This window comes from Vidua chalybeata, chromosome 10, assembly GCF_026979565.1.
Source record: "Vidua chalybeata isolate OUT-0048 chromosome 10, bVidCha1 merged haplotype, whole genome shotgun sequence".
NCBI classification, from domain to species: Eukaryota; Metazoa; Chordata; class Aves; order Passeriformes; family Viduidae; genus Vidua; species Vidua chalybeata.
The window spans coordinates 12,039,421-12,063,698 of record NC_071539.1 but is presented as its reverse complement, the minus strand read 5'-3'; the positions used below and the strand labels follow the sequence as shown (position 1 = coordinate 12,063,698).

Genomic DNA, 24,278 nt, shown 5'->3' with positions numbered 1-24,278 from the left:
TTGGCCTTCATGTAAAGCTTTCTGCAAGTGTTCATTAGATGTTCTTCCTAACAGTTGTTATTATTATTATTATTATTATTATTATTATTATTGTCATTAGATGTTAGGCCAATGGCATATTGGCAAGCTCCAAAATGCCCATACTGGAGCTGTCATGGAAGAGGGTAACAGTTACAAAAGCTGTGTCTGTGTCAAGTTGTGCACAGCAGCTCCAGCTGGTGCAGGCACACAGTGTCATTCAGCACCAAGCAGAGACACTGGCTGAGTCTCTGAAGTGTAGGTGCATTACTGCAGATCACTGCTAGAGCAGGGGAGCAGCCCTTTTAAGGCAGCAGCTCTGCACTGATCACTCATCATCCCCTGGTGCAGATGTACTTAAGCTCTTCAGCTGTCTGACCCTTAAAAAAGCTGATGATCAAATCTGAATTCCTGACTTGGAATAAAGGTTTGAACCTCTATATTTTGTTATCATTCCTGCTTATGCACACACACAACGATGTCTCATGGTGAGTTTCACAACTACATAAAAATGGTGGTCAGGCTACAGCAATATGGATTTTGTGAAGGTGGATGTTTCTCACAGTACCATACCTAACAGCAGCTATGGGAGAGCAGCGAGTGACAGGAAGGTATAGTATTCCAGCCAATTCTTTAGGAGAAGCAGTTATGATTTTTGCCTTCTTTTTGCTGTACAGGACATATTTGGCTACAAAACTCAAGGCTGGCGAAGGGCCTTGTGCATTGCTGGATACATCTTGTCCTGTGGGGCTCTGAGGCTGCTGTTTTACTGGAAGCCAGAGTGGGATGTGTGGATAAACTGCATCCGATGCAGCTTGGAAGAAGCGGATATTGTTCTGCTTAGAACAACAGTAGGTGTCTGCTTTAATATTTTAATTCGTCCCTAGTAGGTGGCTATTTGGAACATGAGTTAACTGTAAATATCCAGTTAGCTGAAATCTCTTACACTGCTGGTTTCCTGCAATAATATCTTATGTGTAACATTGTTGATCTAAAGACCTTCAAAATATCCCACAAATTATGTGGATGTTGATGATGGGAATGGAGTGTAACAGCTGATCAGACAAGGTGAAAGACATTGAGCTGATAAAACCTGTAATATCTGTCATTTCAAGACTGTTGTTTGTTCAGTCCTTCCTCCTCCCTTCTACCATCCCTGTGCTTTCTACATTGTAGCCTTGCGCTCCAGATTCTAAAGCATCTGTTTGTTTGGCAGTATACAGCAGATCCCATTTCCTTCACTTGGCTGTTCTGGAGAAGATGTCCTTCTCTGCCAAAATTTATCTACTGGGACAAATTAAAAATTTGTCTAGCAGTGTCCCCAGCAGTGTCCAAGTGTGTTATGAGGGATCAGTTCACAGAAGAGGCCAAGCCTACACTGCTTTTTTGGCTCTGTGTTTCCATTTTCCATCAGCCCTTCCCCATGTCTAATAAGCTTGCAATCCTGCAGTTAATGCTTTCAGAGCTGGCACATTTTGCTAGTAGTTTCCTGATAAAGGTCTCTCCCTGCTGAGGACTGTAGTGAAGCACTGCAACATATGCAAACCCTTGGTTTTATTTCATGGAAGCTACTGCAACACTAAAGAGGTAAACTGAGACTTGGGTCTGAATCCCAGCTGAGACTGAATACTCCAGGAGCTGGCAGAGTTGGTTTACTTCCAGAAATTTGATTTGTTCTGCTTCAAAGCTTCCTGAACAATGGCATTTTCAATGTTTGCAATTACAAAATGGATCACTTACTGCCTCTGTGTTTGACCTGCCTTCTTAAATGAGCAGACCAGTATGCAGTTAAAATCCCAGGTTTCGAAAAGCACAGATCTGCCTGTTGAATACTTTATAATGAAACAATCTGCATCCTAATAGTCTGAGGGTATGTTTTTTCTTTTATTAAAAACATCATATTAGGCTTAATATCCCTTCTTAATCTTCAATTCAGTTTGCATTTTTAATTACCTATTCTTGTGTGCAATTTTAAAAAGATGTGCCATGTCAAGCACTTTTCAAATAAATGAGTTTTTAAATGATCCTTTGTGTAATTAAACAGGAATTGAATCATATTGTATATTCTTGTTATCAAGAAGCTTTTTCAAATGTGCTCTAAGTGTTTAAGATTTCCTTCATGATTCTTTTTGTTAAAATGACAGTTTTGTTTTGTTTTTCTACATTATGATTATATCCATTCTCAAATGTAATGGCTACTTCTAATGAGGATACAAGTAATCTCATCAGCGTGATCCTTGGAATTATCTTTTGCTTCACATAAAACCTTAATTCTTAAGTCATCATTATCTCTGCATTTGCAATATAAGAGCCTATTAACTCACTTTTGTTATTGAATTTTGATTCACTTTATTTCAAATGATGAGCACCTGTATTATTCACTGGTTCCCATCTCAATCTGCATACCAATGTCTACTCATTCTGAAATCTAAATTAAAGATAAATATCAGAAAATAAATGTTATTCTACTCAAAAGACCAGTTTAAGAAGAAAAGCAGGCAAATAAGATATATAAACTTTATTTAAGTTCTTCTTTTAATAATTAAATTATTCCAAAGGACTCATATTTGGTACAGAAATCTTTTTTACTCTTCCCTTTTCCAATTAAAGTTTCCTAACTGCAAAACTGCTCACACACTGAATGTAAGTCAGTCTCATAGTTGGCCTTAATGCATGTAGTTCAGTGTTTGGGACGGAAACTTAGCATGGGGCTACTCACTACAGTAGTCGCTCTAATTTCTCAGACTGTACTACAACCCTTGTTATCAGATAGTTCTGATGTTCAGTTTGCTTTATAAAAATTGGGAAGGTCGTGAACTCAGTTGTGGTGAAAGCTTGTCTAAGGTGCCAGAAGTGCTGACACTTCTTCCAATGAAGTGTTAACTCAGGAGTGACTGTAAAGGTGCTGGCACTAAACATCCATTCTGCAGCATAGCACTGTGTTCCTTTTGATCTTCCCTTTACAGCACGGTCACTGCATCTCAGATTGTCCTTTGCTGTTTGCCTGTCTTAGATCTTGACCTGGGTGTTCACGTTCCATCCTTACAAGCCAAACACCAGACCTGTGGTCACTGAAGTATTTGCAGTACTCACATTTCAACAGGACAGTGGTTCTGTTCCTATTCTAATGATTTTTCTCTAAACCACAAGTGTTGGGAGGATTCTGTTGGCTAATCCTTTAAAAAAGCCAGAGTAGTCCTCTAGAAAGGCTACTGTAATCATTGACTCCATGGTGAAAGTGAATTTGGTCTGTGTTTGGGGCAAATTGTGACATTACTCTTCTATACCCACTCAGGATGATTTTCGGACTTATTCTCGTAAGACTGTGACATGGATCTCTGTGTCTGCATTTATCAAAAGTAGATCAGACTATCCAAACACTGAGGAGGACTCAATCTTCAGCAAAGCCATAATGAAGCCAAGTTTGCTAGTAAGTAAAGTATTTTCTGCAGCATCTGGGAGATGATGGCAAATCTCAGCCGTGCTTCATGAAGTAAAAGTGAGCTGTGAAACATATGCAGCTAAGAATCTTGCAGCTTGAGGAACACAGTGAGCTGTGGAAAAAGAAGAGAACTGTACTCAACTGTACTCACCTCTGTAAAAATCCTCTCTTATTCTGAGGAGGGTTATGAAATGAGAATTCTCACTATTTTTGAGAGAACACCTATGTTATAAGTAGGAGAGCTTCAGGAGACTGGGGATGGCAGTTGAGAATCAGAGTTCCAAATAAAAAAAAAAAAACATTCCTGGCATAGGAATCAGGGAATTTAGGGGTGACTGTGTGTCTGAAAGGAGACTGTGCAGAACTGAATGCAGCTTCCCCAGTAACATGAAAACAGGGATGAATGCATCTGATAGGGAATAGAATAGAAAAGTACCTGAGCTACATCAGTATTTCCAGAAACATTTCATCAACACATTTTGCTTCTTTGCCTTTGTGTGCACCAATTTCTTCTTTAAAGAGCATTTGCTGGAGTCAAGTTAACTTGAGTCACTGTTAACTGTTCTTGCAAAAATGTATTCTGGTGTCTGCCAGTCCCATAGATATGAGATCCCAGTGAGACACTGGGGAGAAGGTAGATGATGGATTGATCCTAGCAGATCTCAATGTCCCTCATGAGCTGAGTAAATGTAATTATTCCATGTCTAAAATATGTACCAGACGGCTCAGCTATGTGCCTTGCTTAGCATTACATGTTAAGTTTGTGTGAGCAATAGGAATGCAAAATGATATGTTTACTAATATCTGGCTCTTGATTATAGATACTAGAGCACTGCACTGAGGAATCCAGAAAAGAGCTATTTTCTCTTTCAGGAAATAAATTTCTAGCTTACTAAAATTTCTTTTTATATCTACAACATTTTTTAGTAAATATTTTCAATATAAAGCTAACTTTAGCTGAGCAAAGCTGTTGTTATTTCTGCTGTGGATATATATTAATGTACATAGGAAACTGTAGAGCCAACTAGTTTAATCAACTGGCACAATATGAAGAAAGTGGAGACAGGTCTGTAACATTCTTTTGAGGATCAAATTAGTAACATAAAAAAGCCAAATATAGCCTCAAATAATAGGCCCTTTGAACACCACTTTCATATCAATCAAAACATCTAAATAGAAAAGACCAGATTTCAAAGCAGCAAAGAGAGAACAGTTTAATCCTTCCCTAGCAATTCAAAAGCCCCTACTTGTAAGTCAATTATAAAGTGGTTTTGCCATTTAAGCTACCTAAGTGCACAGAGTTCTGTGTAGTGCCCAAGAGCTGTCCAAGGACCTCTTCCGACAGGGCACTGATCCCTTGTTTCTCACTCCAGTTTTTAGCGTTGCAGATATTTCAGCTCCTACTGCATGAAATCCTAACTTCAGACCTCTTGTTAAGTTAATGACTGTGGCTATAGCTCCATTTTGAGTCGGTGGATGAGCTGAGTCTAGATTTCATTGGCCCATAATAATGCTCATTGCGCTGGGCAGGGAGAGTTCCCTGGAGCTGATTTCTTTATCACTCATGTGTACAGGTGTATAGCCCTGCCTTCTGCCAGCTGATAGGAAGTGCCATTATCTCTAATAGGCTTTGTTATTGTTGTGCAGGACAGGACAGACTCCTCTTGCAAGTTATAAATGACAGCGTGTGTTCCTAATGGGTAACTGCTCTGCAAGGGCTTAGCATTAGCAGTGACTCAGTATCCTGGGATGGCCTTTCTTGTCTGTTGGCACATCTGTTTAGCTGAAGGACTCAGCACCATGCTTGGAAATGGCCCAAAACCCCCTGCTTTCACCAAAGCCAGACAGAAGACAAAGGAGTTGTTGGCTGAAGACAGTCTTTTTCAGCTGCCTCTGTATCCACCATGTCATCAGTGATCTCTTACATTTATTCTGTGAGATCAGAGTGAAGATTATTCCTTTCTTCAGAAAGAGCACTGCTTTGTACTTGCTTGACCTAAAGATCTGTAAAGCTTACTGGAACCCGCACTGAGATGGGGATCCCAATCTGTAATTCAACTAGGGTGTCATTGTATGTAATCCTGTCTTCTCTCCCTCCTTGCCCCCACAAAATTTCCTTTACCTGTACTTGACCCCAGTGAGGATGCCTAGATGAACTCTGTGACCAAGTCTCATGCTGTGTTGCATGCATTGCTGTCCCTGTCTTGTTTTCCAGGTGAAAACTATCCAAGTACAAAAAATCCGCTATGTCTGGAATGTCTGTGCACAACAGTTCCAGAAAATTGGGTGAGTTCACTGCACTGGTTGCACAAGTCTCTGAAGAAGTCAAGTGTTTTTGTGAATAATGTCCTAAGGAACACACTCCCTTTCTATTTTAGAGTCCTAGAAGACCAGTACACCTGCTCAGCTATACATGATAAATTTGGTTCCGGTCTCACCTGCAATGAACAGAATGTCAGGTACTCATTTTAAAACATGAACACCCAACATACCGATTTCAAAGAGATGTAAATTCCTTCTGTTGGTGCACTTCCCATGAGTTTTTTGAGTATTTATTAATATGCACATAATTTTAGATGAAACAGCCACGCATAGAAATATTGAATGAAATGGGCTAAAGAATGTTATTTATTCCTTGTCAAAGTTTTTGAAGTATCTCAGTGTCTCAGTTATTGTTCTCATTCAGGAAATAACTATGTCCTGTAACTAACCTTAAGCAGTTCTTATTTGGAGAAGAGAAAGTCTCTGTGGAAGAGTGCAGATAAGTTGTGTGTTTGCTTCTTCACTGGAGCTCCAAATCAACTCATTCTAGTCATTGAACTTATTTTCATAAACTACTGTATCATTAAGCAAGTTACAGAACATGTATTTATGAAACTGCTATAGAGAAATAATCTTCACTTGATTGAATACTGAAAATCCAGCTCCTGACCTTAGCTCATATAAAATCTTATATTCCAATCATTCTTAACTTTTTGTAAAATTATTTGGGTTTGGATCTTTTAGTTTTAGATGCAGAATTCCTTTGTTTATGGTCTCTCAAAGTAATTGTTGTATGATGGAAACATTTGCCTAATAGGTTGTGTTACATCTCTTGTCTGCAAAAGTAAATGTCGCTGGTACAGCCATCTTTTCTGTCATAAGCACTGTAGGGACATTTAAAATATTTTTCTTGAAAAAAATATCCTCCCAGCCTTTAAACTGGGATCAAAAGAAGCTCTCAGGACTACTGAAATCTGTATTTTCTTGAGCAAGTGACATTGTCACTATTTTATCTGTGAGTGATGTATCTTTATCCTGAACAGGAGAGTTATATGTGGGCCAAACACTATTGATGTTCCAGTGATCCCTATTTGGAAACTACTCATCAAAGAGGTTAAGCATTTCTGTTGCTTTTATTCTAAGCTGCTTGGAAGGCCATGTGTACATATAATTGATTCTATATCTGATTTAACTTCCCACTACTCATTCTTCAAGCACATTTCTTTTTCAAATCCTGTTGAAAGCTGTTCTATGAAATCATCATAAATTCCTTCATTCTCCCTTTTTCTCTATCCTCCACCTTCATACCTCTGTGTCTGCTTGGTATTTCTATGTATCTCTGTCCTGGGAGCTCGTTCCGAGCTGCACTGGAGATCAAACCTTCCAGACAAGGGCTGTCTCTTAATCAACAGAGGTTAAGTGAACAGCAGTACCTGGTACATGCCTATGGCTGCAGAGAGCTCCAATGGGCTCATGATTTTTGACACAGCACCACACAAAGCACCAATATCTCTTTCAGACAGGAACAGCCTATATATGGCCTAAACAGAGTGTTTTGTGCTTATCGTATATGAGCTACATGCTCACAGCACAATCTGCTCTTCTCTCACCTTTGTTACATTTCTTGTAAGAAGCTAACAAAACATGGATTGGGTCGAGTCATTCACATCCCAAATAATATCCTATTGGTCCATATTATTTGTCCCTTCTGTCAGATAAAGCTGGTCCAATCTGATTAGACTAAAGTGACTAGTAAGAAAATTACAAAGGGGGTCAGAAGTCACAATATTTAATGTCTCTTATTTCAAACCTTTTCTAACAGGTTGGACTGTCTAAGTATGTTGGGGCCATTTAAATGTGGCCAGCTCTTTACTGCTGCTGTCTCTCCAAACAGGTCCTAAATCCATTTTACGTGTTCCAGCTGTTCAGTGTGTGTCTGTGGTTTGCTGAAGATTACATGGAGTATGCCAATGCCATCATATTCATGTCTCTCCTCTCAATATTTTTGACTGTATATGAACTTAGAAAGGTGAGACACCTCACACTTTCCACAAGGCAGATTTACTTTTAATGTCTGGGACAGGCCAGCATGTTACAACATGCACACAGTGCTACAAGACTTACTCAGAGGTTTAGTCCTGTGACATTGTGTAGTAGCAGGTGCAATGGCCTGGCCTCCCAGTCATCATAATCTCTGTGTGGTACCTTACCCACATCCTCCCTTCCCCATTCCAATGCTTCACTTGGTAACATTTTGTTACACTCTCCGTAATTAGGGTGGGGAATTTCTTTCTCTGAGTGGTTGTATAGTTCCTGGTAGAGCCGGAGCCCAGTTTCTGAAGGCTCTCATAACCACAAATAACAAAAGGAAATAATTGTTAGTGGACAAATTGTATCACATAAGTAAGATGCAACACTTTTGTGTGTTCTTCTTTAATTTATAGCAATCCATTAAACTGCACAGACTGGTTGAGTCTCATAACAACGTCATGGTCACTGTCTGCAGAAATAAGGAAGGTGACTCCTCTATGCTTCTTTTTTTCAATGTACTTTGTTTCTATAGCAATTTATATAATGCATGTATAGTACCAGATTTATTCTAAAGTGGTTTTCATCTTCTGTTTCTCAGCTCAGTTAACTTACTTCTGCACATAGAGTTAATTTGACTTAGAAATATGTTGTGGCATATCAAACATATTAATAATTGAGTGCAGCCTTAGCTGAAAATTTAAGGAAAACTAAGTAATTTTTCTTAAAGCAGTACTGACATAGCCAACAACATACCCATTAAATGCCTGTGAGCCCGCCTAATTGCTCCATGCAAAATCTGTTCATTGTCAAGGTATCTAGAGCGCAGTCCAAAGAGATGAAGTCACATGAAGAAATTTAGATCCAAGGCTCTTCAGTTAGGTCAATGCAATGGAATAGTAACCATTGGTTGGGATCCTGGGTAGATAAGGGGGAATTCTACAATTGGAACTAATGCCTAGGCTTTTCTTAAATATTGGAGGTTGTATACATAGGTCCTGCTGTGGTCCTTTGTTTATCAGCCATTATAAAGAATTCTATTCAGCAATTAGTTCCTCGTATTTTTTTCCCCCCTTGCTACAGAGAAATATATGAAGCACAAAGTTTGCATTACTTGTAATTTTCAGGTTTCCAAGAGCTGGAATCACACCATCTTGTTCCTGGAGATATGCTGATTTTGAAAGAGGGCAAAACCCTTTTGCCTTGTGATGCCATCCTGATCAGTGGGCAGTGCACTGTAAATGAAAGCATGCTGACAGGTACAGCTCATCCCTCCCAGGTTTGCCACCTGAACACCATCATTGCCCCATGGCTTCAGCCAGTGACACAGGACGGATGGCGTTATCATGTACATCTCTTTGTGTGAGACAGTCCAGAGCTGGCCGAGCAGGGGATTCTTTTGGTTCGATATAATAGAGATTGAATTGTTGTTAATTGTCTAAACACAATATGAACTTTAGGAAGGGCAATTTATCCTTTCCTACCTTCATGGGGTACAGCATTTAGGAAGAGCTGATCTGATTAGAAGGGAAAGAGTGGACAGTGAAGAGAAGTGAGCAGGACAGGAGAAGAAAATGGATATGAAGCAAAGTTGTTCCTACACAGCGCCCACAGTCCACTCTGGCTGCATGAGTTTCTGTCACTCACTGGATGTCTCATCACTGCAATGTCTCCAAACTGTGGAGTGTCTGTCTAGCCCTCCAGACACTCACATTCCTGGGATAGCAGTGAAGGACACAGTGGATGGGAGAGGTCACTGGAAAGCAGGATTTTTGGTGCAGGAGGAGGTCACAGTTCTATTTCTTGTCTTTAAATATGGTCTTGGTCTGAATCAAACTGAAACTGGCAGTTCTGAAATTTCATATAAATGAGAAATTCCAGAAACACATTTCATTTAGAAAACTTCATCTGTCACAAAATATTTCTTCTTCACCTTAGTGTTTGCTTTGACATAAATAGGGTAGTTGTCACCTGTCAAGAATTGAGCTAAAGGCTCTCCTTTTTACTAGAGAGGGAGAATAGGGGATATCATGTTCCCATCTGCTTGAGGGAATGTGTAGTGACCTACACATGAGGATGAAATTAGGTAAACAACTTGTGGCCATTCAAAGGCAGTCATGCAACACCAGTTCAGGCCTCTTTTCAAGTATTTACATGTACAGTCAGGCTTTGGAGTCCTTGGACTGCTTTCATTTCTCAGACTTACATGAAGCTGCTGTACTGATGCAAAGGAAAACTCTTTGGCAGTCTGTTTGCTAGGCTTTAAGCTCTATTCACTCTGAAGATGTCAAAATATAAAAGTAAAATTTCTGTAAACTGGTTTCTCTAGTAAATACCTTTAACTTACCACCTAGATGTCTAGGTACTTATTTGAACGTCAGCAGGCTGTTATTAAGTGTACTGTACTTTTCCTCATCTGAGCTAATCTTCCCTAGGAGAAAGTATTCCTGTAACAAAGATCCACCTACCCAGAGCTGATAATTTCAAGCCCTGGAGAGTGTACTGTGCAGAGGATTACAGAAAACATGTCCTCTTCTGTGGAACAGAGGTCATCCAGACCAAGGCAGATGACAGAGGAGTAGTGAAAGCTGTGGTGCTGCGGACTGGTCAGTCAACACTTGAGTTCACTTTTCCTTCCATGATTTTTTCACTGGAACAGTCTGACAAAGTATCAAATCACATTCAGTTAAAGGCACTAATCCATATTTACAACAGACAGATGGAGAATGGAGAATCATTATCTTGGGCTGGGCTAAGTTATTATGCATTGTTTCTTTTTGCTTGACATAACTTCTACAAAAACTGCCAGCATATAATTACAAAGAAGAATTTTGCTTTGCTTCTAAGACATTGAAAAAAATCCTTCCCCCTAAGACAAAAATAACTCTTTTCTATATTCTGCAGATAAGGTCACATACAATAAAATGAAATACCTGGGCCTTCCTTCATACATTGCAGAAATTATGAATGATTTTGAAGCCCTCCATTCTTTGCAGAGAATTTTTTGAAATATTTTCCCCTTGGAATGCTTTTAATTTGTCTTTCCAGGTTTCAACACAGCCAAGGGAGATCTGGTGAGGTCCATTCTCTACCCTAAACCCATGAACTTCAAGCTGTACAGAGATGCCCTCCGGTTCCTGATGTGCCTCATAGCATTTGCAGCCATTGGAATGATCTACACAGTGTGTGTATTTGCACTTAATGGGGTGAGTTACTCCGGGAGAGTATATGCAGGAGAAATGGTTCATTTGAAACCCTTTTAAAACTGTTTACTCATTCTTATGTATCAAAGTCAATGTGAGAACACTTATGCTGTAAATAGTAGTTCTGCAAATTTTAAAGCCTAATTGATTTAGAACTTTTTCAGAAGCTTTCAAGAAATCATTTCATGCCATGATAATTATCTGCCAATGTAAAATCCAAGTCACGAGTTGCAAGGTTGATTCTGTAATTCAGCTTTTGAATAATTTTCCTCCTGAGGAATAATCTACAATCAATTAGCTCAGAATATTATTTCTCCTTATGATATTAAAGAAAGCATATTTAAGAACATATTCTTGTATCTGCTTTGCAGTTTTTTCTTTTTTTTAAATTTAACTTCCCCATTGTAATATGTAAATACATGCTGATGCTATCTCAACCACTGAAATTGTCTTGTCAAACTTTTAAGATCGAATCATAGGATGTACTAAATGCTTTCTCTTCTATGAGTCTTTATCTAACAGTGGATGGTAAGTACTTCATTCTAACATAAAATAGATACAAAATATGATCAAACTGGTGTGTTCTGTGGTCTGAGAAAATATGAACGAAGGGAGAACCAGAATATGGCGGAAATTCAGTACATCAAATGCAGCATGATTTGTGGTCAAAGTCCCAAGCTCAGAAGTAGTAATAGTAGATCTCTATGAGAGTTTGCAAGTACTTCTGAACTGTAAATTTGCTTTAGTTTACAGTGTCTCAGTCCTGGGACCCCAGTTTGAAAAGCATTTAATTCTTTAGCATTCATATCAAGTGCCCAGAATAACGGTGTCCACGCTTAGCATCCTGGCAGTTGGTTTTACACTGACCTCTAAGCTCCCAAATTATAGATTGCTTTTACAAAGGTAACTGTTACTTCCATGTCTCTTCCTGCAAGTAAAAGCAATTTTCTTTCACAACTGCTAGAACATAAGGTCAGAAGAAATCATTAGCTCATACATTCTGCCCTCATTTTCATCACCATCCCATATGTCTCACCTGTCACCTTAACATGGAGTCCAGAGCTGTGCCTGTAGGCATTTGGATGAATGCCCATATAGACAGCAGATTCCTGTGTGCTGTGTCATGGGAAAATGGGTTTGACTGAGGGTGCAATGATCTAGCTGGCATGTCTGAACACATGTGTTTTGACGGAGGCTGGCAGGTTTGTTTGCATGGAGAATGGATGAAGGCCTGGAGGCTGCTCTATAGCAGTGATGAGGCTTTAAAGCCTCTGGTTAAATCAAGCCTATTAATTTCTTATGGAGATGAATATGTGGTGGACCATGGGCAGAAAACAGCACAGCCTGGAGCACCTGCAGTGGAGGGGAGGAGCAATGAAGAGGGCTCCGTGCAAGCAGCATTCCTTGCCACTCTCTTCCTGATAACTGTCCTTGTTATTATGTCAGGAGGAGACAGGAGAAGTGGTGAAGAAGGCTTTGGATGTTATCACTATTGCTGTCCCACCAGCTCTGCCAGCTGCCTTGACAACAGGAGTCATTTATACCCAGCAGAGGTTGAAGAAAAAGGGCATCTTTTGCATCAGCCCACAGAGGATCAACATGTGTGGACAGCTGAACCTTGTCTGCTTTGATAAAGTAATGGCTATGTGGTGGTTATGCCCTCACTGGTAATGGAGCCATGCTGGGAGTGGGAGGCTGGGGTTTGATTGAGCATTTCCATTGTATTTTAGAAACAAAATGACCAGTGCTCTGTACTTTAGTTCTTGTTGTCTGAACAGAAGCTGTGGTAATTTCTTGTTTTTCTTGGAACCTAGGCATTGTCTGGTAGTCTTTTTACTCTGCTCTGTGCTGGTATTTTCTGGGCAGTAACTTCGTAAAATATGTATTGTTTTTTATTCCTATTGGAGCTCTCATGTGGGAAGTTAATTTTAGTGTACATTTTAACTTAGACTGGCACCTTAACAGAAGATGGCCTGGATCTCTGGGGCTTGCTGCCCTCTGAAAGAAACTGGTAAGGCTCCTTGACACACAAATAGCATCTAAATTTGGTTAGTGATTGGATTCTTCTACTAGACAAAGGACCAAATGTGACAGACAGTTATTGTTAAACAGTTAAGCAGTTTGAAGTTTCCCATGTTTAGATTTGAAATTTTATTTCCATTTCCCCTGGAAAATGAATTGTTTGCCTTATCCCAGGAGTCCTGCTCCACATGAAAAGATACAACCACTGTTGCCAGTATTTGGCACAGCATGTCTGGGCAGCGTTCAGTAGACAGTCTGGGTTAGATCTCAAAGCTGCAGTGTAACCCCAACCCTTTATGACATGAAGTCACTGTTACCCACAAGATTGACATTCTGTTCTTTCAGTGGCCTTGATTTTGCCCATTTACATTTCCAGAAATGTGCATACACAGAGCTGCTCAAATTTATATCAGCTTCAGAACTCAAAGAATCTTTGCACAAGCCTCGAGGAAGATATTTTATAATAATCTGATCCTCTCTCCATCCCATTGGATTTCCTAACAAGGCATAACATACCTGGTTTGAGCATGTGTATCCCAGCCTTTATAGGAGCAGTTCATGGGGGAGGACAATTCCCCAGAACATCTGTGTGGTGTGGGCTCAGGATGAGACTTTAACTGCCCCCAATTTAGGATTTTTTTTCTGTTAGTCTTAGGTTGTTTGGTGTTCTCTGAGAGTAACTTTTATGTTCTTTTTTGCTTTAGCTTTCAGGATATTCAGAGTTTCCCTGCAGACCATGGCCTGCCTTGGGGGCCAGTGTTCAAAGCACTGGCAGTTTGTCACTCATTAATTGTTTGGGAGGGCAAGATCCAAGGAGACCCACTGGATGTGAAAATGTTTGAGGCCACTAACTGGGTAAAGCTGTGATTTGCTGTTATGCAAACAGTGGGTAGATAACCTTGCCATCTCAGGTTTAGCCAGATACCTATCAAAGCTATGAAAAACTCAGGAATTCTGTTAAATAACTTGGGTTTCTTTTGACACCAAAAAATATTTTTGTTCCTCACAATCATGTTGTGACGATAAAAAATCCATATTATTTGTGGAATACTTCAAGAGCAGAGCTTTCTACATTAATATAAATTCTTGTGTATTATTGTCTCATTGAGTCTATGCTATATCTGAAGATTTTTCTTTATTTAATTTTGTTGTAATGAATAAAGGATTTATTGTCAATGAGAGGACATAGTCTATTTGCTGTGCAAGGGTACAGAAGTGTCTTAGTGAACCTGCTGAGGCTTTCTACTCGGTTGCTGAGAGAGGCAGTGGATTTTCCATTATTGGAAGTGTTTCGTTTGACATTAGAGAGACCCCTCCCAGGAATGAACAAGATACCTTGTTTAGGGGCAAGGAAAAGCTCTAAATGGATCCTTGACATTCCTTTCAGCTGTACTGGTGTTTCAGTCTGAAATATTTTTGTCTTTCACTGCACAGGTGATAGATGATTCCAGCGGACACCAGAATGAAGGTCAAGGATCCACACATGCCACTGTTGTTAGACCTGGACTTAAAGCCACCACTGTAAGTTAATTGCAAGATTCATATCCACGATCAAGTTAGACTGTCGGTGTAAGGGTTACCTTTCAGTATAGGAAAGCTTGGGTGTCCTTGTCCAAGAGAGCTCTTCCCCACTTTCCTGTACTGCCTGCAGAGAGATTGCCTTGCTCTGATTACAGATGCCTGGGGGAGCTTGCTGCTTGCACGAGAAACAGGGGGATGCTGCATTAGAGATTGTCCAGCTCAGGGATGTGCCTGTCCTCATGGCTTGAGACTCAGTCTGAGCTCAGCTGAGTGGGGAATGCAGTGGAGTCTGGTGGCTGATGTCAGACCCTTACTGGTAACATACACTGGTAGGACACTTTCTGACAACCATTTTCCCTTTGCAAGACCAGTGTAAGACCTAACAGAGTCTTATTAAAGAAATAGGACTAGTAAATTCCTTTCAGTAAATTACATTTTGTAGTCTGCTAAAATTGTCGACAAACTTTTCCTACTGCTTAAGCTAAATATTTCTGCACAAATTTAATCTCATCTTTAGGTACCAGTCATTTCTGTCGAAGTGTAACAAATTAGCCCATTATACATTGTTAGCTTCTTACTATGGCCCAAAGGACAGACCTAAAATCCTTCAGTCTGAGTTTAAAATCCTTGCTAGAGTATGTAATCCACTTGCTTTTCTCCTAGGCTCCTGTGGAAGGAATTACCATTATGCATCAGTTCCCATTTTCTTCGGCCTTGCAAAGAATGTCTGTCATTGCCCAGGAAATTGGTGGGGCCCCACAGGCCTTCATAAAAGGGGCTCCTGAAACAGTAGCCATGCTGTGTAGAGCAGAAACAGGTAATAAACATTTATAAATGCATCCTAGAAACATATATGTATAAGTGACTTTGGATGGGGCAATGAAATGGAAGGCTGAAATGAGATTTCTGTCTAAGACTTTATAGTAAAGCCTGAAAAGTGTCTGTGTTGTATTCCAAGTCTAAGGCTAAGCTCTCACACAGCCCTTCTCAACAAAGAAGGGTTTTGAGAGAGATAAGAGATAAAAGTAACTACCAACTCCTTTATAAGATGTACAGTCTCTGGCAGAATAGATATTTGGAAAAGTTGTCTACAGGACCACCTCCCTCAAAAAAGTTGGGTTTTTTCCTCCAGACCTTGGGAGGGCATCTTAGAGAAGCACATATCATTCATGAGACCCTGGAAGAAGGTACGTCTTTGCAGTTTAGGACCAAAATTATAAAGTAGAGGAAAAGATTTTATTATTGAACAAAATTTCCTTTCTTTGAACAAAAGCTCCTTTCTTTGATGTGCTTGGCCTATAGGTAGACTTCAGGTGTACAGGTCCTCTGGGACATAAACCTTCCATGCTCCAAGGGTTCCTTTAATTAGAAAGCAGTTAAATGCTGTGATAAACTGTGTTTTCCTCTTTTGCACAGTCCCATCGAACTTCGAAAGCAAGCTCCTGCTCTACACAGCACAGGGCTTTCGGGTCATTGGCCTGGCCTGTAAGTCTTTGCAGGCAGGGAAGCTGCCTGCTGCTCTAACAAGGTAAGCCATAAAAAACACTGCTCCTGGCCACGTTCAGCCAGGGGCCAGGGGTGCCTCACAAAGCACCATCACCACATCACCCCTGCCAAGAGCAGAGTCATAGTACAGAGTTTTGTTGGATTCAGGCCAGTGGGAATCTGATTTAAATCTGGATATAGGTCTGGGACTAGATAGAGGGCACTCCTATGGCACATGCACAGAATCCTTGCACATTTCTTAACTTTCTCAAGTCTGAATTTACAGAGAAAGCATATTCCTATTTGACTTTGAAGACTAGCACATGCCCCCTGTTCATTCCATCATTTACGCTACTCTCCTTGCAGATTTACCCATGCTTTCGGTTGAAGAGAAGTCTTTTCAAAATTTTTTTATTATCCACACTCTTCCATTAAGCAAAGGCAGCAGATGATCCCCATTACTGTTCTCCAGCCCAAAGGCAGCAAAAGGCATGCCAAGGGGAAGACAGAACTGGAAAAACAGGGCTTGCTCCACAGCTTTCTCCTTTGAACCAGCCTTAGCTCCAGGCTGCTTTTATTACTCTCCCTAGGGTTAGGGTTATACCTAGGGTTAGGGTTTTGAAAACCACAAAGCCCAGTGCTCCAGGCACACTGCAGCTACAAAAAGCATGCCAAGGGGAAACACAGAACTGCCACAACATGGCTCCCTACACAGCTTTCTCCTTTGAACTGAGCTTAGCCCAAGGCTGCTTTTCTGCTCAACCTAGGGTAGGGTTACACTTAGGGTTAGGGTTCTGAAAACCACAAAGCCCAGAGCTCCAGGGACACTGCAGCTACAAAAGGCATGCCAAGAGGAAGACAGAACTGGAACAATATGGCTTCCTTCTCAGCTTTCTCCTTTGAAACACACTTAGCCCAAGGCTGCTTTTACTGCTCTGCCTAGGGTTAGGGTCATGCCTAGAATTAGGGTTTTGAAAACCACAAAGCCCAGAGATCCAAGCACACTGCAGCTGCAAAAGGCATGCCAATGAGAAGACAGAACTGGAAAAATATCCCTTGTTCCACACCTTTCTCCTTTGAACCAGCCTTAGCCCAAGGCTGCCTTTACTGCTCTGCCTAGGGTTAGGGTTATGGCTAGGGTTAGCATTCTGAAAACCACAAAGCCCAGAGCAAACTATATTTTGCTGTTCTGTTAGTTCAATCATTTAGCTTTCTAGCGCTTGCTCTGTTTAGTTACTAAAGAAGTCAGCAAACTCTTCTATTATGCTTGTGGTATTAGTTTTGTAAAAACTGAGCGTCACAAAAGAGCCCTTTACACGTGAATTCATATAGCTTTTTCTAAAACCCTTTTGCTTTTGTATGTGATACTCCAGAAACACCACTTCTGAAACATCTGCAGTTACTGAGCATCTCCTCTCTTTACTAGCTGTAGGTCCTAAATCAGGTGAGGGTCACTTGCTTTTTCATGAGGTTTTTTGCTTTGCTGAAAGGGCCGATGACACTGAGGCAGAGTGCAAGTGCTTATTTCACTCTTGTGACTGGTGTCATAACAGACCTATCCAACCCAATGAGCAAATGTGTGTGAAATGGCCCAGATTTTGCAGTTGTGTATGCAGTTACACCATGTGTGATGTTTATGCTGCCAAGAGAAAGGAGAAAACTGCTGGTCAAACACAAGATCTGCTGTGAAAGCAGTGACCATTCAAGCACCACCTGACTCAGCTACTCTGACTGCCATGCAAGTGTTTGGCATCTCCCTGGTGTCTAAAATGAGTGCTTGAAAGCTTTTCTTCTTTTCAGATTCTTCAGAGAATCTGTCCCTTAGAGACCCCTAGTTCATGACTCAGGGGTGGGGTGTCTACTCAATTCTGTTCTCAACTGCATATGTTCAACTGCAGAAAAGCAATAGCACAGGCAAAAAGAAAAATGTAGGGGGAAACAGAATTGGAAGAAACTGGGGAACAATTTCCAAATTGCCACTGGCTATTTGCTTAAGTCCAGCTGTCAAGAGGAGCAGACACTAACTAAGGTGTGTTTCTTTGTTGTGCAGTCCTCAAATGAGAAGGTCTAGTGTGCAGGGACTTTCCAAATCAGACCACCACAGTCTGGGAGCCCTGAAGGAAATTCGGGTTCTGGTACTGAATTAGCACTGCTGGTATTGAAATAGCATCACAAAAGACAGACATCCTGGGACTGCAGAAAATCGACAAATTATTTTAATTCTTTTGAGTTAGGTGGGATGGTTGATAGTTATAACTGGCTATCACCAAATCCAGTGGTGATAAAGGTAAAATAAATGATTAAATCTGTCTGTGTCTTTTTGACTGTTAGGGAGGAGGTGGAATCTGATCTGACATTCCTGGGTCTGCTGATAATGGAGAATCGATTAAAGAGAGAGACAAAGCCTGTTCTGGAAGAGCTCACTGCTGCCCGCATCAGGAGTGTTATGGTCACAGGTATCTAAAAATGGTGGATTATTTTTGTGGTCACTGGCCCAGATAGGGAGTCCACCAATGTTTAAGTGAAAAGTCTGCTGTTGTCAACCCCACTGGTAGGCAGGCAAGGATATTTAATCCAAGAAGCATCTGTGTCTTAATAATGACATAAGGTGAAGCATGTTGTCCCTGGTAACTTCACCAGGCTGTGTCTGATTCTAATAAAGGCTTGTCATGCAAGATCCCTTTTTTATAGGGCCTCCTGAAATGAGCAGAAATGGGGCATGTGTGCTCAGGACAAATCTCCAAACCTTTTGACATCTGTAACTCATGCCTACCAGTACCTGTCTATCCTTTTTTTTTATCCTTTTTTTTATTCTTTTCTTTTTTCTTGAAGGGCTATTCTATCCAAACCAGGGTTTGGATAAAATAACCCCAAGTTTTTCCATTGTCCAAAGATGTGGGCCTCACCCCTTTCAGCCCACATACACCATAGCCAATAAATGAGAATCAAAGATACCAGCAGCAACTTAGCACTGGACCCCTTACTATTTTTTGTTTAAAACAAATAATCTAGGAGCACATTCCCCATATGGATTTTTTTGAGCTGAATATGAACATACTGCATGTCCAGATCAAAATGTTTCTTTTCCAAATAAAAATATGTTTATTGATTGAGACAAACCTTAACTGTGAAGTTTTAATTTTTATCAAAAACTTTCTTATGCACAGACACTGAAATTTTAGTAATTCTTCTGGATATATTTGAAAACTCAGAATTCAGGCTAATGAATAAACAATTCCTCACTGCAGAAATGTTTAGATAACACTTCCTTTGATTTTTGTAGGGGACAACATTCAGACAGCTATAACAGTTGCCAAAAATGCTGGCATGATAGCTCCAACACACAGAGTGATTCTTGTGGAAGCAAATAAAGTGCCTGGATCTTTTTCAGCATATGTAACATGGAAATCCCTAGAAGAAAACAAAATTGAAGACTACAGAAGCCTGGTGAGCATATCAGAAGCAGGTTTTGTGCAGCAGGAAAACAAACTAGGATGGAATGCTTTAAACAAGGAATGGGATTATGGTAGTATAACAGAGAACTGCCATTCACCACCAGAATATATGCTAGAAGAGTGTTTATGAAGAGGGGATATTTATAAAAATATGCTCCCCTAGAGCTTACTTCCTAGCATTTTATCCTGTGAACGCATTTTTGCTAACTGCCTAGCTGGGTTTGAGACCAGCTTTGAAGAAATCTCAGAAAGATTTCTGGGATTTGTCTCTAGCCTGCATGCTTAGCTGATGCCAGTATAAATGCTTGCTTTTCCTACAAGACAAATTTGATGGTGTAGATGTGGACTTAAAATCTGTGGAGCTGCATTGAATGAACCAGCCCTGTTCAAGCAGGTAGAGTGTTAGCACTTTCCCATACCTGCAGAATTAAAACACAGACCCACTGTTGAGAAATAGCATATACACAATGAATCATAGGCAAGCCAGGCTAAGAAATTTATTTCATCAAGCATCTCCACAGAGAAGCTGGGAAAAAGACCAGTTACTTTCTCCTTTCTCCAGTTACTTTCTAGAAGAGTTAGTCTGAAGGTGCTGACCCTTCTCTGGGAAGCCCAGAGTCAGGCAGATGGCAGGGAATATCTGCAGTGGTTCCTCAGCCTGAGCAACTTGTGCCTTGTGTTTCACTGCACAAAGACTTCCTTAGATGTGGTGCACATCTGCTGTCTTTAGTCCCTCTCATCTCCAGTGCAGCCCACCAGAATGGCACTGTTGCATGAATTCTACCAAATGCAACAATCCATGCAACGAACACCCAGTTAACACTGAAGTTACTGGCGTTATATGCCTCAATCCCTTTACAAATCCAAGCAAAGGCAAGGGGGCTTGAATCCAAGTCTCCCAGAGCCTTCAAAACACCCTCTTCACAGTATGTCCTTTACTTTGTCTGTAGTAGTGTCTGTGCAAATGCAGAATAGCTTTTGAGGGTCTGGGCACAGCACTCATTCTGTCTCATTTTGTAGGAGGATGACAGTCAGACTGAGCCAGGAATCAGGCTGTCATTGGGATCAGGCCAGTATCATTTTGCCATGAGTGGAAAATCTTACCAAATTGTAGCACAGCATTTCAGGCACTTACTTCCAAAGGTAAGATCTGGATTATGTAACTGGAGTAGCCTTGCCATTCAGGAGATATGAATTGTCCTGGTCCAATTAGCTGAAGAGACCTGTATCAGGACATCTTTGGGAACAATTATAACCCTGAAATGCTTATGGGCTGGATGAATCTCTGATATTATTATATGGGGAAGGATCTGAAAATCCCTGTCATTTTCTCTGCACATTAGAGGAGCAGGCATGCCTTAAGGTGTGCGGACATGATTTAAAACATTTGTGCTCATATCCCTACCCTTTGCACAGCACTGACTCTGACCTGTTTTGGAGAACAGGAGAAAATGTGATATTATACATGGTGCAATTCAGCATAGCTTGTCTGTTCCATGGACAGGATAGTCTCATGGATTCTCTTCTTAGAGCTGCCTGGCAATCTGTGTTAATCAGGTAACTCAAATGGCATACCAGGCCTCTTGCCCTTATTGTCATTGTTACTTTTAAAAAATATTTATTAATATCCCCTTTATCTTTGACCATCAGCCTTTCCTGCTTCAGAGTCTAGAATCAGTTGTTTATAAATGTGATATTTAGTGATTTTAATTCAGATTATTACTGAAGTCACTTCAATTGTTTTAAAAACAATTTCCTATTTTTCTCCTTATAGCTCTTGCTGAATGGAACAGTTTTTGCTAGAATGTCTCCTAGTCAGAAATCCAGCCTTGTAGAAGAGTTTCAAAAGCTGGAGTAAGTTCCTAATGAATTTGAAATTGTTTGTTGAATTTCCAGGCTTGAAAAGAGTCCAGTAAGAGCTAGCTTTTGTCTAGCATAGAGTTTTGTGGAACTGCACAAAACTGAAACCTTCACACATCTGCAAGTTGGCAATTAAATTCCAAAAGTCCATTAAAAAAGAGACGGAACTCAATTCTGGTTTGGCAACCTGTCAAAGATTAAATACTTCAATGGTCCTGGCTTTTTTTTTATTCAGATCATCCTTCATCTTTATTTCTCTCTGAGCCTGAATGATTGACATTTGTCTCCCCAAGATTTTTAAGAATCTCTCCCAGCACTGCAGCTTTTCTGAACTTGCTGCCTTTTTACAGTGCTACTGCTGGCTCAGTGTGATGGGTTAGAAAATGTGGCAGGGCAGTCTGGATTGTTCACAGTCACAGTGATATATATATATAGAGAGAGAGAGAGAAAGGGAGAGAGAGAGAGATTCCTGAGTCACAAGCATCTTGTTGCCTGTTGTTCAGCTGTTTCCCAAGTCTTTTGAAGATCCTCACCCTTATTTCACCTAGCTAGGCCTAGGCCTTGTTCTAGAGCAAGGTGAACTTTAAGCCATTTCAGATTATCAACTTGGTGTGTGCAGTTGTGAACACCTCAACTGCTGTCTGGCCAGACAGGCTTTAACTTTCTAGAAAGGTTTTTAACAAAAATCTTGTATGACTTGCATAAATGACTTGCATGGAGCAGGGTCTGATTCCTCATTTGCCTTATCACTTTATTTTTTAGTTACTTTGTGGGCATGTGTGGAGATGGAGCCAATGACTGTGGGGTAAGTGAATTTTTTTCACAATATATTTTTAAAATGAGAAATTAATGCAATGCCAGTAGAATATTCCAAACTGAGCACATGCTGGAGATGGGAGTGTACCACTTATTCACAGAGCAGCTGTACTATCACCAGTATTGATTTGGATCTGATCCCACTGTGTGGTCCTTTCCATGCAAGAGCTGTCCTATGCAGAGATTTTTGCAATTTGTGATCTCAAAGACTGATTCATTTTCCTTGCAAAAACCACCAGAAGATTCTCCTGGGGGGAGCAAACAGAGAACTTAGACTAGCTGCATAAAGTGTGGGAATAAACAAGTGCTAAAAAAGGAGGCAGAGCCAAACCTGTCTTCTGCAGCTGGTAGTGGATGGCTGTGGGGTCTGTGGAAAATGAATTTTCCCTTGCTCTCATCCCCATTCTTTCCCTGGACTTGCCATCTCACTGGAGGAACCCTCAGGGTGGAGCACACCCAGAGAGTGAAGAGGGACTGCTGCCACAGAACACATCCTGTAATAAGGGGGTCACTGCTTGGCTGACATGTAAGTTGCTGTGTCTTCCTGGTGAGCACTGAGGAGGAATGTGACTTTCAGGCTTTGAAAGTGGCACATGCAGGGATATCACTGTCGGAGCAGGAGGCATCTGTGGCTTCACCTTTCACATCCCGAACGCCCAGCATAGCCTGTGTTCCAGAGCTAATCAGGTAAGCATGGGGTTTTGCTTCCTACTTCATAAAGAACAAAGTTCCCACTCCTCTCAAACATTAGGCTTGGGTGTTCCCATCGAGTCACAATATACATATCTAGAGAAAAATAAATGTCTTTCACCTTGAAATTGCCATTTGCCTAGTCCCTATCTGAATTAATTATCACAAGAGGAGGGTGTTGAGCTTTATGTCATCAAAAATATTTTATATGCAAAAGAAATAACAAAATGAACAATGCTCTGTATAGATTAATCAAGTGTCCACCAGCCAACCTGTACAAAAATTTTAGGTCCTACCTCTGATACCCTATGCTAGTAAAATATGACATCTATTATGCCAGGATCCTGATTTTGCTTACTGGAGTGTTTGAGGAGCCAGGGAGAGAGCATTATTCTGATTGGATATTGTATGTTCACTATAGGAGGAGAGGACTTGTTAGTTCTGAGCTTACTGAGCAGCTGCTTGGCTTTGCAAGTTTTTCCTCATTTGGAGTTGTTACCTACACTATTAATGTCAGCAGAAAAGGTTGCTGGGGTAAATTGTAGTCTAAAGAACACAGGTGACTGGAATCAAGCTATTTCATTGAACAAGATATCGGCAAGTGAAGTCTTTACTTTCATTTAGGTCAGATTTTATTTATTTCACCTCCCAGCAAGATACTGGTAGAGGCCTCTCTGCTTGTGACACATGCCTTCTTTTCAACAGCCTTTTGAGAAAACTGGCACCAGGACAGACCCACCACCTAATTGCTGTACTTTATCTGTGCCTTCACACAGGGAAGGCCGTGCTGCTCTTGTCACTTCCTTCTGCATGTTCAAGTACATGGCACTGTACAGCATAATTCAGTACCTTGGTGTTCTCCTGCTTTACTGGGTACGTACTGGGAACACATTGGCTGGAACTGCATAAGCTACTATTTCCTTGTAGGAGAAATAGGGCATAAAAGCCACATGAAACTGGGAGATGGAGATTTACCTTTACCTGAGGTGCAAACTTCTGTGGTGTGATCATATGGTCCTCCTGTAACCTCAGCAGAAAACTGGCAAGGTTCTTCCCATTAACTTCAGCCAGAGGGCTCAAGATCCAAGCCAGCCAGAAAGAAAGCTGAGATACTGAATGGTGTTTTGGATGAGGGCATATGTCTGTGAAAAGGAAGAATCTGGTGTAAGCATATGCTGTTACAATTTATTCAGCATTTAAAGCATGAATTAGCTTAGACAGTAAGCAAATCCCCTGGAGTGCCTTAAACCACTTTTTCATGGCTTTCTCCCAGATGGATAGGAGGGCTTTGTGCTCAGAAATAACCCAGCAGTGAGAAAGCAGTCTCTTCAAATATTCTTCTCTTCTATTGCCTGGAGTGAACTGAAAGTGTAGTTAGTCTGAACAATGTGCAAAATGAGAATATTCACCACAGACCCAATGGTGAGGAACCTATTGGCAGGGTGGTAAAATGTGTAGTCTCCTTATCTGCAGAGT

General features: G+C 40.7%; 1 protein-coding gene across 1 annotated transcript in view; it reads left to right on the top strand.

Moving 5' to 3' along the window:
- Positions 1-24,278, top strand: part of ATP13A4 (ATPase 13A4) — a 37,481-nt gene that overhangs the window by 6,802 nt on the left and 6,401 nt on the right. The window contains exons 2-24 of the mRNA XM_053951340.1: positions 696-869; positions 3,314-3,448; positions 5,676-5,746; positions 5,839-5,919; positions 6,766-6,835; positions 7,617-7,751; positions 8,167-8,239; positions 8,878-9,009; positions 10,186-10,356; positions 10,799-10,956; positions 12,400-12,588; positions 12,903-12,964; positions 13,680-13,830; positions 14,410-14,496; positions 15,160-15,313; positions 15,913-16,024; positions 18,313-18,437; positions 19,265-19,428; positions 20,457-20,579; positions 21,211-21,290; positions 22,059-22,101; positions 22,690-22,799; positions 23,579-23,675. Of these exons, the coding sequence (XP_053807315.1) occupies positions 696-869; positions 3,314-3,448; positions 5,676-5,746; positions 5,839-5,919; positions 6,766-6,835; positions 7,617-7,751; positions 8,167-8,239; positions 8,878-9,009; positions 10,186-10,356; positions 10,799-10,956; positions 12,400-12,588; positions 12,903-12,964; positions 13,680-13,830; positions 14,410-14,496; positions 15,160-15,313; positions 15,913-16,024; positions 18,313-18,437; positions 19,265-19,428; positions 20,457-20,579; positions 21,211-21,290; positions 22,059-22,101; positions 22,690-22,799; positions 23,579-23,675 (2,697 nt within the window). The remainder of the gene's footprint in view (positions 1-695; positions 870-3,313; positions 3,449-5,675; positions 5,747-5,838; positions 5,920-6,765; positions 6,836-7,616; positions 7,752-8,166; positions 8,240-8,877; positions 9,010-10,185; positions 10,357-10,798; positions 10,957-12,399; positions 12,589-12,902; positions 12,965-13,679; positions 13,831-14,409; positions 14,497-15,159; positions 15,314-15,912; positions 16,025-18,312; positions 18,438-19,264; positions 19,429-20,456; positions 20,580-21,210; positions 21,291-22,058; positions 22,102-22,689; positions 22,800-23,578; positions 23,676-24,278) is intronic.